The 13,582-nt window shown below is 40.2% G+C and overlaps 1 protein-coding gene across 6 annotated transcripts in view; it reads right to left on the bottom strand.

Annotated features, from left to right (window-relative positions):
- Positions 1-13,582, bottom strand: part of PHACTR4 (phosphatase and actin regulator 4) — a 77,652-nt gene that overhangs the window by 6,764 nt on the left and 57,306 nt on the right. For all 6 annotated transcript variants that reach the window (XM_045190732.3, XM_024554459.4, XM_053921965.2 and 3 more), the window contains 5 exons: positions 12,113-12,511; positions 7,461-8,046; positions 5,875-6,059; positions 4,951-5,104; positions 797-852 (listed from right to left, as the gene is read on the bottom strand). In XM_045190732.3, the coding sequence (XP_045046667.2) occupies positions 797-852; positions 4,951-5,104; positions 5,875-6,059; positions 7,461-8,046; positions 12,113-12,511 (1,380 nt within the window). The remainder of the gene's footprint in view (positions 1-796; positions 853-4,950; positions 5,105-5,874; positions 6,060-7,460; positions 8,047-12,112; positions 12,512-13,582) is intronic.

Genomic DNA, 13,582 nt, shown 5'->3' with positions numbered 1-13,582 from the left:
CTTTAAAAAAAAACCTTTGCAGATTCACGCTCAAAGGTAACCACTTAGAATGGAGACCACACTAAGTTTTGTGTGGTCTGTCTAAAGACTCCCACACTTGAAAATGTACTAAGGGATTAAGTGGCATCTACACAAATAGCGATGAGAGAACAGGGGTGGAGTGGTCCAAGTAAGCGTGCCCCATCACAAGTAATCTATGATGCCTCCTCCTCTTCAGTGCGGAGAGTTTTAGGGTCAAATCTCCTCTTGTACTCTGAAAAAATAAATCTGTACTACATCAGAATGCTATTTCAGGAAGTTAATTGTGTACACAGAAAGAAAATACATGGTCCTATTTTGTGACGTTAGAGGTATGAAAGTCTTAAGAGATGAAAAAGGCAGGAAGTCTGCTGCGTTTGGGGCTTGCCTTGGGCCCCAGACCCCACATTCCACTAGGAACAGGAAGGTCCCCAAAAGGCACAGACACTATTTTACTTCCTTGAGGAAAGAGAAAAGTTGGGCAGAGTCTACCATACACTGTGAAATACTCTTAAATGCCAAGGTAGTCTCAAGATACCGTGAGAACATTAAAACTAAATTTTCTGTAGAAATCCAGTATACTAAACAATGCCATGATGGTGTCTTATACAGAAAGTTTGGGGGAACTTGGTTCCTGCAGAGGAAGAGCTATGAATAGTCCTTCCTTGGCTGGAATACTCTGTCCTTGACCATTGCGGAAAATGCTTCTCTTCTCTATATTAAAGTCAGAAATAAAGGACGAAAATCTGTACAAGTTTAATTCCACAGCTGGACTCACGCTGCAGTATATTTCGTTGTTCAAGTTCTTCTGGCGTTGGTCTTTGACTTAGTCGTCTAAAAAGAAATAAGTAAGATTATTGTCTATTTTAAACCTCCCAATCCTGTTTATAAAGATTTGTGTTGGTCTTAATTTATATTAGTCCCTACACTAGCAAGAAATCAATACAATTTCAAACCGTTTGGATATCTCATTTGTTTATCTGATTTACTGTTTATGAAACAATTTTCAGACTGAAAGCGTTCATACAGATGTTACAACATAAAAAGGAATTGTGCATGTAAACAGGAGGCCAGGATTCTGCTCCTAGCTCTGACGTCAATAAACCCTATCAACACAAAAAAGCTCACTCAGACCCTGAGGGCACTCATCTGTAAAACGAAGGTTTGGACTGGACTGGTTGGCTCCCAAACAGATTTGCTCCTGTGAGAAATCTGCCAAAACCACAGATCCTCAAGGCACATTGAGAGCAATTCTGATTCAGGAAACCAGGATGAGGACTGAGATTTTAAAGTTTGGTCTTCTCTGTCAAACTTTTAATGAAGTTTCTCATCTCATCCACAGTTCTGAGATGTTACCAAGAACAACATGTCATTTTGGAATCAGAAAGTTATTCACTTCTTACCTTTATACTTCTCAGACAGTATTAGAACCATATGCTGATTACTCAATTGTCTGCATAGAGAACTCCCAGCTCCATTTTACATACAACATAAAATTTTATGTGTCAAAGTTGTTCCTGTCTCTCTGAATAAAACCTTCTTTTTAAAATGTTCATTAAAAAATAAAAAAATAAAAATCCAGCCCTTGGCTGGTGTGGCTCAGTGGATTGAGCTACAGCCTGTGAACCAAAGGGTTGCCGATTTGATTCCCAGTCAGGTCATGTGCCTGGGTTGATTCTTTTATCAAGAGATAGAGAGAGAGAGACACTGATTTGCTGTTCCATTAATTTATGCATTCACTGATTGTTGCTTGTATGTGCCCTGACCAGGGGCTAAATCCATAACCTTAGAGTATGCCCAGTGGGGGTCATGTGAGAGGCAACCACACACTGATTTTTCTCTCCCTCTCTTTCTCCCTCCCTTCCCCTCTCTCTAAAAATAAATTTTAAAAAAATCTTAAAAATAAGAAAGAACATAAATTTATCTCTCACAGTTCTGAAGGCCAGAAGTCCAAAATCAAGGTGTTGGGAAGACTCGGTCCTTCTAAAGGCCCCGAAGGAGAATCTGTTCCATGCCTCTCTGCTAGCTGGTGGTTGCCAGCAATCTTTGGCTTATAGACGCATTACTCCAGTCTCTGCCTCCGTAGTCACACAGCATTTCCCTGTGTGTATGTGTGTGTCTGTGTCCAAATTTCCCTCTTCTTATGAGGACACCAGTCACTGGATTATAACATACCCTAATCCAATACGACCTTATCTTAGCTTGATTACATCTGCATAGATCCTTCTTCCAAATAAGGTTACCTTCATAGGTACCAGACATTAGAGTTTCTTGGGGAGGCACAACTCTACCTACTATAATCTCCTCCACAAAATCTCATTCTTGTTAGTCACTTAATTAATTTATTTTCCATCAATGTGTGGTTGCCTCTTGCACATCCCCTACTGGGTACCTGGCCTGCAACCCAGGCATGAGCCCTGACTGGGAGTCAAACAAGCAACCCTTTGGTTCATAGGCCAGCACTCAATCCACTGAGCCACACCAGCCAGGGACCTTTTAGTTTATTTGAATTTACTGATTTGAGTGAGAGAGACAGAGACAGAGATAGAGAGACACTGATTTGCTGTTCCATTAATTTATACATTCATTGATTGTTTCTTGTATGTGCCCTGAGGAGGGACTAAATCCATAACCTTAGAGTATCAAACAATGCTCTAACCAGCTGAGCTACTTGGCCAGGGCTCCTCATTTTCTTTTGTAATCTCAACTTCCCTGCCCCTAGGCAAACACTGATCTGTTCCACATCACTATATAATCATTCGGTATGTACTCTTTTTTTGGTCAACCTTGTTTCACTTAGCATAATTATTGAGATCCACCCAATCTGTGGCATTATAAATAGTTCATTCCTTTTTATCGCTGTGCAGTATTTCATTGCATGACTATATAACAATTTTTTCATTCTTGAAAATACTTTTGATGGATATTTGTTTCTATTTTTATTTTTGGCTATTAAAAATAGTTATGGAATAACTGGATCATATGTAGGTATATGTTTGATTCTTTTAAAAAGATTTTATTTATTGATTTTTAGAGAGAGGGAGGGAGGAAGAAAGACAGGGAGAGAAACATTGATGTGTGACAGAAACATCGATCAGTTATCTCTTGCCCCGCCAAATGAGGACCTGGCCCACAACCCAGGCATGTACCCTGACTGGGAATCGAACCAGTGACCTTTCAGTGTGTGGGATGATACCAAACCCACTGATGCACACCAGTCAGGGCTATGTTTGATTTTTTAAAAATAAACTTACAAGTTGTTTTCCAAAATAGTTCTACTACTACCTTACATTCCTATCACCAGTGTATGAGAATCCAGCTGACTCCTCATTCTCAGCAACTCTTGGTATTTTCAGTCTTTTTTTTTTTTTAATTTTTATTGTTATTCAATTACAGTTGTCTGCATTTTCTCCCCATCCCTCTACCCCACTCCAGCCAAACCCACCTCCCTCCCCGACCTCCACCCTACCCCTTGATTTTGTCCATGTGTCCTTTATAGTAGCTCCTGTTCAGTCTTAAATTGTGTAAGTTTAGTCATCTTGGTGGTCTTGCAGTGGTATCTCATTGTGGTTGTAATGTGCATTTTCCTAGTGACTCAGGATGTTGACTGAGCATGTTTACATATGCTCATTTGCCATATGGATGTCTTCTTTGGTGATATGTCTATTGAAATCTTCTGCTCCTCCCCCCTTTTAAAATTGGGCTGTTTTCTTACTGAGTTTGGAGAGTTCTTCATATATTCTCCCACTTGTTTTTATATTTTCTTAACAGTGTCTTTCAAAGAACAAAATTTTAAAATTTTGATTACATGCAATTTATCAATGTTTTTAAGAATCATGCTTTTGAGATCATACCTAAGAATCTTTGGTCTATATTGTTCTGGATGTTTTACAGTTTTAGCTTTCATACCTAAGTCCATGACCCACTTTGAGTTAATTTTTGCATATTATGCAAGGCATGAATGGGTTATTTTTGCACCAGCACCATTTGTGGGAAAAGCCACCCTTTCTCAATGAAATTCTTCGTATCTTGTCAATAATGAGGTGTACATATATGAGTGGGTCTATTTCTGGGTTCTGTCTTTTGTTCCCTTGATTTATTTGTCTATCTTTATGTCAGTATCATATGACATATTGACATAAAGTATGATTTGACATAAAGATAGACAAATAAATTTGGGTTACTTTAGCTTCAAAATATGTCTTAATATAAGATTATCAAAGACCTCCATTTTTAACTAGTTCCTAGATTTGCGGATCTCTTGCTGACAATCAGGAGGCCACAGTTTTGCATTAAGATTGTCACCTTGGCCAGCAGCAAAGCCAGGTGTCTGAGACAGGGGGAGAATATATTTTAGTTAATGGACATCCTTAATTCTTTGTAAGTAGTATGTCAAGAGTTCCATCTCCTTTTCCTTATTCTACTAAGAGACACAACCAAGTTGGAAAACATCTGCCTGTACACTTGAATTCTTATGTGTACTGTATGTGCAGGAAATTGGCCTACATTCAGTTTCTCTATGCTTTTGGTTCCAGCTGACTTGAAAAATATACTAACACTTTGAAAGGAGGCAGTTACATGGAACATGTGCAATAGATATAATAAAAATGTGGGTGTGATCTTAATTGGGTTGGCATCTCATGCTTGAGCAACTGGATAAGTGACAGAGGGGTCTTGCAGTCCTGGGAACCACCTGACTTCTCTAAAACTTAAAGAATTTATGTCTATCTTATGGTTTAATTTCCAAATTCTTAGATGATACCCAACTGGACACAATATGTATTCTTAAAAATTGTTATTTTTAAAATTAAAAATACAACAGCATAAAGATAAATGAATGCTCCACCACAAACTAAAAATAAATCTCCAACATATACACTGTCATAATGAAAACAAATCAATGTATTTCAGTGTATTCTAACCAAGGCCTACCGGATCAGTGTGTTCCCAATCTGGTGCCGTATTTCATTCCACTCCTCTTTGCTTTTTCGAGGCCAAGAGTTCAAGTTCAACTCTGGTTCACTGGGTCTGGGGTTCAACTTCATCGCCAGTGTGTCTTTCCTCTTCACTTTGTTGGCCAGAGCACCTTTGCACAAGGAAAAGAAAAAAAATGTTGAAGCTTAAGGCTGAACCTCACATGGCTGAGATTTAGGCAAGAGTCTGAATAAACAATATTGTATCTCCCAAGTTTCTCCTTGGCTTCCAATCATCCAGCTAACACAGAGGTGGGGGTAAATCTAAAGACACCTAAAAATCTTCCCTGTCAGGTGGACTCAGATGGGCTAAAAATACCTTCTCCCTTCTCCCAGGCCTCTGTATTTTTCTCCTAAGAATTTCTATAGGAAAGAATCTAAGCATGGGATAGTTCTCTGAATTACAGCAAAAAGGTATTTGCACTAACATGCCTCATAAAATTCCTATTCTTAAGGCTGTTTTCCCACTTTTAGGAATTAGAATTCCACTGTTCATAGATTTGTATACATGCACATATTTTTTTCCTTGCCCAATGGACACAGTAAGTTCATTAGGCTGAAGGAGAGCATCACTTTTACCTTTTCGAGATAACCCAAATACCAACTTCCTCTCCTCCACATTCTTTCATACCATCAAGGTAAATAATTCTTTAATTAAAAACAGATGAAAACCCTGAATGACTCAATCTACATGGCTCCCTTTCACTGGCTTGCTGTACCAGTGGGAATATCAGAACTTCAGAGACAAGAGTCCTTCAGAGTCCAACATCAGCTGACTTGATGGGAGAAGGTGCCTGTTTCCATTCATCTTTCACTTGCTAAGACCAACAAGTGGCTTTATCTGTAAAAGAAGTTTCTCCTTTGCTTTCCCTTCCTTTCTTACTATTCTGGCTTTCATCTTCATCCTCTTCATCTCGGTACTGAACGGGACCTTCTGAGTCTGAGTCACTCTCCTTCTCTTCCTCTTCCTCCTGCAGACACTGTGGTAGTTTAGGAACGACTGAGGTAGGTGGCATGTCTTCACTGAATGCAGATGGGTGGGCTTGCTCCTCTTCTTCATCGTCTGGACTAACGAAGTAACATAATTATATTTTCCTTTCAGAAACATAAAGGACACTGATTTGCAAGGCAAAATACAGATTATCTATGGAAAAGTCCATGAATAAAATAATTTAGGATTTACTCCTTTAACTTTAAAAATCTTGCTAAGAAACTCTTCTAGCAGCTATTTATCTAAAAGCTCTGGGTTCAAATCTTAGCTCTACAACTTATTTACTAGCTTGTAAGTTACTTAACATTTCTGTAAATGGGAATGACACCTGCCTCACTGGCTTGTTGGGAGGATGAGATAGACAAATTCTAGAATGCACTAGTGTCTGGCACATAGGGCCCTGATGACCTACACGGCAGGGGCAAGTTTGCTTGGGACAGATTACATGAGAAGACTCACAGTGCCTAACACTGTTCCTGGCTCACGGAGGATATTTAACACAAATATTTAATCCCTTTCCCTTTGGTTTAACAATGCAGTAGGACGAAATGATGACTTAATCCCAGGAAGCAAAGAGAAGTAAAGATGAAAATTAACCTTCCCCCTTCACACTCTGGAGGCATAAAACCATGACTTAATCTATCTTTAAACTCTGACCTAAACAGTCTCTTTCCAGGATATGAAACAAATATAACAGCAAGTACAAAGTGATAGCAAAACAAATAACAAGTAGGACGCTGCAGCAGCTCTATAATAATTCTTTTAGTGAGTAAGGCACAACTCCAACTTGCCAAAAGGTGTTAATCTCCGGTCGCAATTTGTTGGAATTGCAAAAAGACAGAGAAGGTGTTAGGCCAATGCTGGTGTGAACAGATGCAGTGTTTGGGGACAGAGGAGGGAAAGAAGGAGATGACCAGTTACAGTCTATGGGGCTGGATACTAAGCTCTCTTTCAGACCTCCCTTCTTTCTCTCTAGACCTCTCTCTGTCCCCTGTCTACATAGCTTAGGTGTCAGGCACTAGTGCTTTCAGATTTGTAGAACTTCCTTCTCACACAGCTATGTAAATATATATTAGTCCTGTTTAGAGATTAGACAACTAAAGAGCAGAAAGGCAAGGTAACACGCACTATTACAAGCTAGTAAAGTAAGAGGTAGAGCTGGGATTTGAACCCAGAGCTATCTTACTCCAAAGTCAATGCTCGTAAGCACCAAGTATCAAAAAAGACAGTGGTTTTAGTTTTCAAGTACAAAAGTTTATAATTTTTGTATCATCATGAAATTGTCTTCCATAGAAACAATGTTATAGAAATCCGCAGAGTAAACAAAATCCAAATTCTAGAACATATCTTATTTGTTGAGTATTCTTACTTTAAATTTGTTCACATTTTCTTTTTATAAGTAATATTTTTCCAAGAAGGTTTAACTAGAAAAGGAAAGTAAAGCAGAAAAAACAGCGACAGGCTTTAAAGGCACTCACACTTTCAGCATCTCTATAGTGATGGGAAGTGACCTGGTACGACCCAGGGTATTGCTGTCCTCAGAAAAGTTGTCACTGTTCTCGAAGAGCAACGAATGGGCTCTGTGGGAGCCATCCAAGGAAGGAGTCACAGGAAGTGGGCTGGTGAGGGCCTGCTGGATTCGGATATGCAGTGGGAGTGGGGGCAGCCTAGATGGTACATGGGGCTCCCCAAAGCTGTGATCCAACATCCTCTTGGGTACGTCCTTTTTCTGGTCCTCCTGCTGGAGAACCTCCTGGGGTAGATCTAAGGAAGGTGCAAAGTCAATTTCTGGCACAACCTGGAAAGTCTTAGTAGGGAATGGAGGGGACCGTGGGGGTTCTGGAGGTATATGAGTAGGCAGTGGGGGGGATGGAGAGCGAGGTGGGATCATCAACAGCTGTTCGGAACCCACAGAACACGTGCTCTTCTCTCCGTGATCACTTGGTGCTTTTGTGGTGATGGTGGTGGTGGCAGACTCCGAGGTGGGTACCAAGGTTGACGGAATGCCTCTCTTAGGTGGTAAGGGTGGGGATGGTTTTGATAACAATGTACCACTGTTTATTGCTGGAAAAGAGAGAGGAACACCTTAATTTAAGATGGCTTTACAATGCTTTGAGGGGCCAGCCCAGGGCCTAGAATTAGAGTTGAGCTCAGTCTTAATGTTTAAGGTAAAATACCACATTTCATGGCTCTGCCATTCCCTAGATATTTCATTCTAAAACAAAATTTATACTTGTGTCTCTGAAGCCTAATAAATGTACAGAGGTATAGGAAGACCACTACCCTAATACTCTGACAAGAAATGTCTTTGATAAGAGATATGACAACTTTTTATGATGATCTTGGTAGTAAGAATAGAGACAGAAAAAAATGCAAGTAGATTTCTTTTGTCTCAAAGTACTCTATTAAATTTAAAAATGCAGATAGCAATAAAAACCGAATACTATCAGGCACTGTTGCCATATCCTGATAAATAGTGATATCTAGATTTCTTAGCTCTATATTGTGAAACTATCAATAATGACATCTTGGATATTTATAGCAAATGCAAAGGCCTTTGAAGAAATCAAAGTCCTTTTCTATCCTTGACTTCATATTCTACTTGTGTAAGAGATTACCTTTATAATGTTAAAGAAGGAAAAAACACAGAAGTGAGGTGACTTGCCCAAGATCATACTATAAACTGGCAAAGGCTGAGCTAGTTCCCAGGTCTCATTATTGAGCTCCATCTTCCGGATCCCACTGCATTTCATTTTTAAAAAAAAGATTTTATTTATTTTTAGAGAGAGGGGAAGGGAGGGAGATAGGAAGAAAAACATTAATGTGTGGTTGCCTCTCACACGCCCCCTACCAGAGACCCAGCCTGCAGCCCAGGCCATGTGCCCTGGCTGGGAATCAAACTGGTGACCTTTTGGTTCACAGGCCAGCACTCAATCCACTGAGCCACACCAGCCAGGGCTGTATTTATTTGATTTTTACTAGTGTCCACTCCTCTTGTTGTCCTATATGCCCAACCCCCCATTTCCCCTCCCTCCTAACTGTGGGCTCCTTGAAGATAGGGCAACCCTTATCTCCATCAGCATATACACAGAGCTGGGCACAGTGCCGGGCACATAGTGGATCCTCACACATGTTTATCAGATGGGGCTCCTACACTATATGTCACCACAGTATATAACCTTATGTGATCTCCCACAGCCCAAAGTGACTCAGTTGTTGATTCAGCAAAGTTCCTTTGGCCTCCAAATGGCCTTTAAGAAGTAGAGCATCATATCACGCAGGGGCCAACCCTGCAAAATAATTGAATAGTAGCTTTCCTGACCACCAACTTCTAACCCTTTACACAACTTCTTATTTTGGTCCCACCAATTGGTCACATGATTCTACGTCCCAAGTTTCCCTGAGATAAAAATTTACTTGCTTTAAATCCCATTCTATGGGCAGCAAAAGAAAAGGTTGGATAATCTGATGTTTTAATGTTACTCATCATAAGTATAATTTTAAAAGGACTTTCTAGCCCTGGCTGGTGTGGCTCAGTGGATTGAGTGCTGGTCTGTGAACCGAAAGGTCACTGGTTCAATTCCCTGTCAGGGCACATGGCTGGGTTGTGGGACAGGTCCCCAGTTGGGGGGGTGTGAGAGGCAACCAACTGATGTTTCTCTTGATCTCTTTCTTCCTCCCTTCTCCTTTCCCTGAAAAGAAATAAATAAAATCTTTTTTAAAAAATAAAAGGATTTTCTAGAAAAACATTTCATACACATAAAAAAAGTAAAAAAATGTGAATTTTAGGATCAATGAAAAAGATACTTTTGGGTAGACTGGACTTTTGTTGCCTCTCTAAAAATAGCAGTTAACTGTTCCAACAACAAAACCCTCCTCTGATAAGACCAAATTTGACTACTTTAACATTTGAGTTGATAAGGTAAATTACCTTTAGTAATTTAAGGAAAACATACACATGAAGATGTTAAGGAAGTCACCTCTGGTACATAAACCCTGACAATGGGATTTGGCTGTAGTTCTGTGTGAAAGACGCCAAGAATGTCTGCTGGAGGGGTAATAAATTTCCTTCTTCTGTTCAGCTACGTATGATATGATATTCCTTCCTTAGAGCTAATACTCCTATTGGTCCCAGTCTTAAGAATGTTATGACCATTAGTAGATGCAGCAATGTCTACAGCAGTGGTTTCCAGATGTTTAGATTTCATGGACTACAATTAAAAAGAAATTCTCGCCCTGGCTAGTAGAGCTCAGTGGATTGAGCACGGGCCTGCGAATCAAAGGGCTGCTGGTTCGATTCCTGGTCAGGGCACATGCCTGGGTTGCAGGCCTGGTCCCCAGTGGGGGGCACATGAGAGGCAACCACACAGGTGTTTCCCTCTCTTTCTTCTTTCCTTCCCCTCTCTCTGAGTAAATAAATAAAATCTTAAAAAAAAAAAAAATTCTCACTCAACCTCAGGCTGTCGTTTTTAGTATTTCCAACTAAAGGCTCGGTATTAAATATACCATTTACAAACACAATTCTTTTGTGAAAGAAATGACCTTTTAACACCAAAGAATAAGACCATACATAATTTCAAAGTAAAGGACAGTCCTTTAAATGAAATCTACTTAACCTTAATGAAAACTCTGTGAACTGCCTTATATTTCTCCTTCTGCTGAGGACCACTCATGAACTGATAGTGATTCCTCAGTCACAGGGCCTGTGGCTTTGGGCTATTCGCCTTAGGCCAAGAGTGGCCCCTGCAGTTTCTCCCAGGATATAGTACATATTATACCATTTTTTATGTTGTTTCCCTGAAAAGAGTGGCGCATACCACTGGTTTAAAGTAGTGGTTCTCAATGTATGGTCCCTGTGTATGCAGCATCAGCATCACTTGGGAGCTTAGCAGAAAAGCAAATTCCTAGGACCTACCCCAGACTTACTGAATCAGAAACTCTAAGGGCAGGGCCCAGCAATCTGTATTTTAAGAAGCCCTCTGGGTAACTGTGATGAGAACACCCGTGTACACAACCATTTGTGAACACAGGTGTACAGAACAGAGGTCTGTACTCCAGAGCTGGAAAGCCTATGTTTTGTTTATATCTTTCATTAACTGCAGCCTCGAGGAGTCACAACTTCTTCACATTCTAACTGCCCTAACTACGTAACAGATAAAATCAGTTCCCTGGTTTTGGGAAGGAGATTTTGAAAAGTATATGTGAAAGCTCAAGTTCCTCAGAGATAAGTCCATGTGGCAATATCTATACAAGGTGGTGATAACAATAATAACCTTCATCCTGTTTTTATCAAGCTGCTCCAACCTGTCATACTCGCAATGAATTCTAAGCCTGTTTTTCAAGGTTCTAGTCACCCCACACCACTAGACGGTATTAGCCACTTGACAACCACACTTTTCCTTCCTCCAGTCATTCATAAGAACTTGAAGCAGTATTAAAGCCTAGTATCATTTTTCCTGAAAAAGTACCTTCCTTTCTCTCCTCCCGTTCTTGAAAATTTCTCTAAGAAGGTACGCATTTATGTAAAGAAAACAGACCTAAAAAGGACTTCAGGTGAATATAAAAAGTTTACTAAAACTTTTCTCTCTTCCTTTTTTCTTTCTCTCTTCCACCAGTAATTTTACAAAGAACATCACTCTTAACTGTCCCAAGGGAAAATACGACTTTATCAGGACAATTTAAATAAGATCTTTTGCAGTTTCCCTTGAGGATATTATGCCAGACACTGAATCACAAGTTACGCAGCTTCTATACAATCGTCTTTTCATCTACTGGGCTTACGCTGAAGAAACCACTGGCAGTTTAAAGTAGGTTAAAAGAAACCTCTTCTTCAGGTCAAACCTGTCTTCCCATGACCAGTCCCCCAACTACAGTCAGCATTTCAGAAACACCGTTTTAGGAAAACAGAAATTCCCCCCCACATGAACCTCATTTTAGTGGTATCTGATCCCAGCCTGTTTCATTCACAGTCACCTGTCTCATTTTCAAGACTTTTCTCTATATTGAGTGCTTTCAAAGGGCCAAGATATGAAAACTATTTTAGACCAAATCATTATTGGACTAATTATGAAAAAAAAAACCACCATCCAAAACCAAACCCAACCCAATGGAAACCTAAAGACTTACTTACCAATGACAGGGTTGCTATTTCTGTTTGTTGGTTTAGGGGGAGGGATGGGGGGCTGCTTGGCAGGGACCGTATTAGGGAGGCTTGGGGTGGCAGTAGTGTTAGTGCTGGCAGGAGAAGCAGGCAGAGTCCTGGGCACTGGGGAAGGGAGGACAGGGGAATAATGAACAGTTTTTGGTAGGTTTGTGGTGGCAGCAGTGGCAGCAGGTGCCATGGTAGTGGCGGCGATGGAGGTGGAGGAGATGGACCTTGCTGTGCTGCCAGAGGAAGAGGCATCCTTTGCTTGCCCTTCATTCGCTTCATGAGAAGAGGACAATGGTCTTTTGGGGGGAAGTAAAGGCTGTTTGGGTGTGTTCTCAGGAATGGACTCTGCTTCAGAATTAGGCTGGCTTCCAGTTGAGCCTGTGTAATAAGAGACACGACTTACAAAGGGAAGATAGTAACAAGACAGAATCAAAAAGCTAATATATTTACTGACTTATAGACAACTTCATCCACTATTTAATTTGTACATGAATTTCCAGGCAAGTTTCCCAACCTCAACATACTTAATGTATTTGACACTTTTTCAATCAGTAAAAGAGACCTCTTATCATAGTGATTCTTCACACAAGAGCTAGGAGGAGGCACATCAGAATCCCTTGGGTGGAGGAGCCAAAAACTTGTAGCTAAAATAGTCCTACAAGGCCTGACTGGTGTGGCTCAGTAAGTTGGGCACTGTCCTGAAAACTGAAAGGTTACTGGTTTGCTCCCCAAAGAAGCAAGTGATGGATGTTTTTCTCCCTCCCTCCCTTCCCTTATCTTTAAAAATAAATAAATAAGCAATCTTAAAAAAAAAAAGCCCTATAGATATATTTAACACCCTCTTCCATCCTTGTGAATCACAAATTTTATATACTTTGTGAATAAAATAATGGGGTGGAGGGGTCTACTTAAAGTTACAATTAGTTGATGAATTTCTAGAGAAGAGAATTCCCTCTGGATTTTAATTTTTATTTTTTAAAATACATTTATTTACTTATTTTTCTGATTTCTGATTTTAAAAAAGATTTTCTTTATTGATTTTTAGAGAGGGGAAGGGAGGGAGAAAGAGAGGGAGAAAACATCAGTGTGTGGTTGTTTCTAGTACGTCCCCAACTGGGGACCTGGCCAGCACCCAAGCATGTCCCCTAGACTGGCAATTGAACTGGTGACCCCTTGGTTCACAGGCCGGAGCTCAATCCATTGAGCCACACCAGCCACGGGTTTTTTTTTATTTTTAAAAATATATTTTATTAATTATGCTATCATAGTTGTATCATAGTTGCCCATTTTTTCTCCCCTTTATTCCCCTCTGCCCTAGCATTCCCTCTCCGCCTTACTTCATGTCCATGGGTGGTACATATTAAGTTTTTTGGCTTCTCCATTTCCATACTATTCTTAACCTCCCCCTACCTATTTGATACCTACCATTTATGCTTCTTATTCCCTGTA

Source organism: Desmodus rotundus, chromosome 3 (assembly GCF_022682495.2).
Source record: "Desmodus rotundus isolate HL8 chromosome 3, HLdesRot8A.1, whole genome shotgun sequence".
Lineage (NCBI taxonomy): Eukaryota > Metazoa > Chordata > Mammalia > Chiroptera > Phyllostomidae > Desmodus > Desmodus rotundus.
Note: the sequence above shows the minus strand (reverse complement) of the source record. Positions and strands in the feature narration are given on the sequence as shown.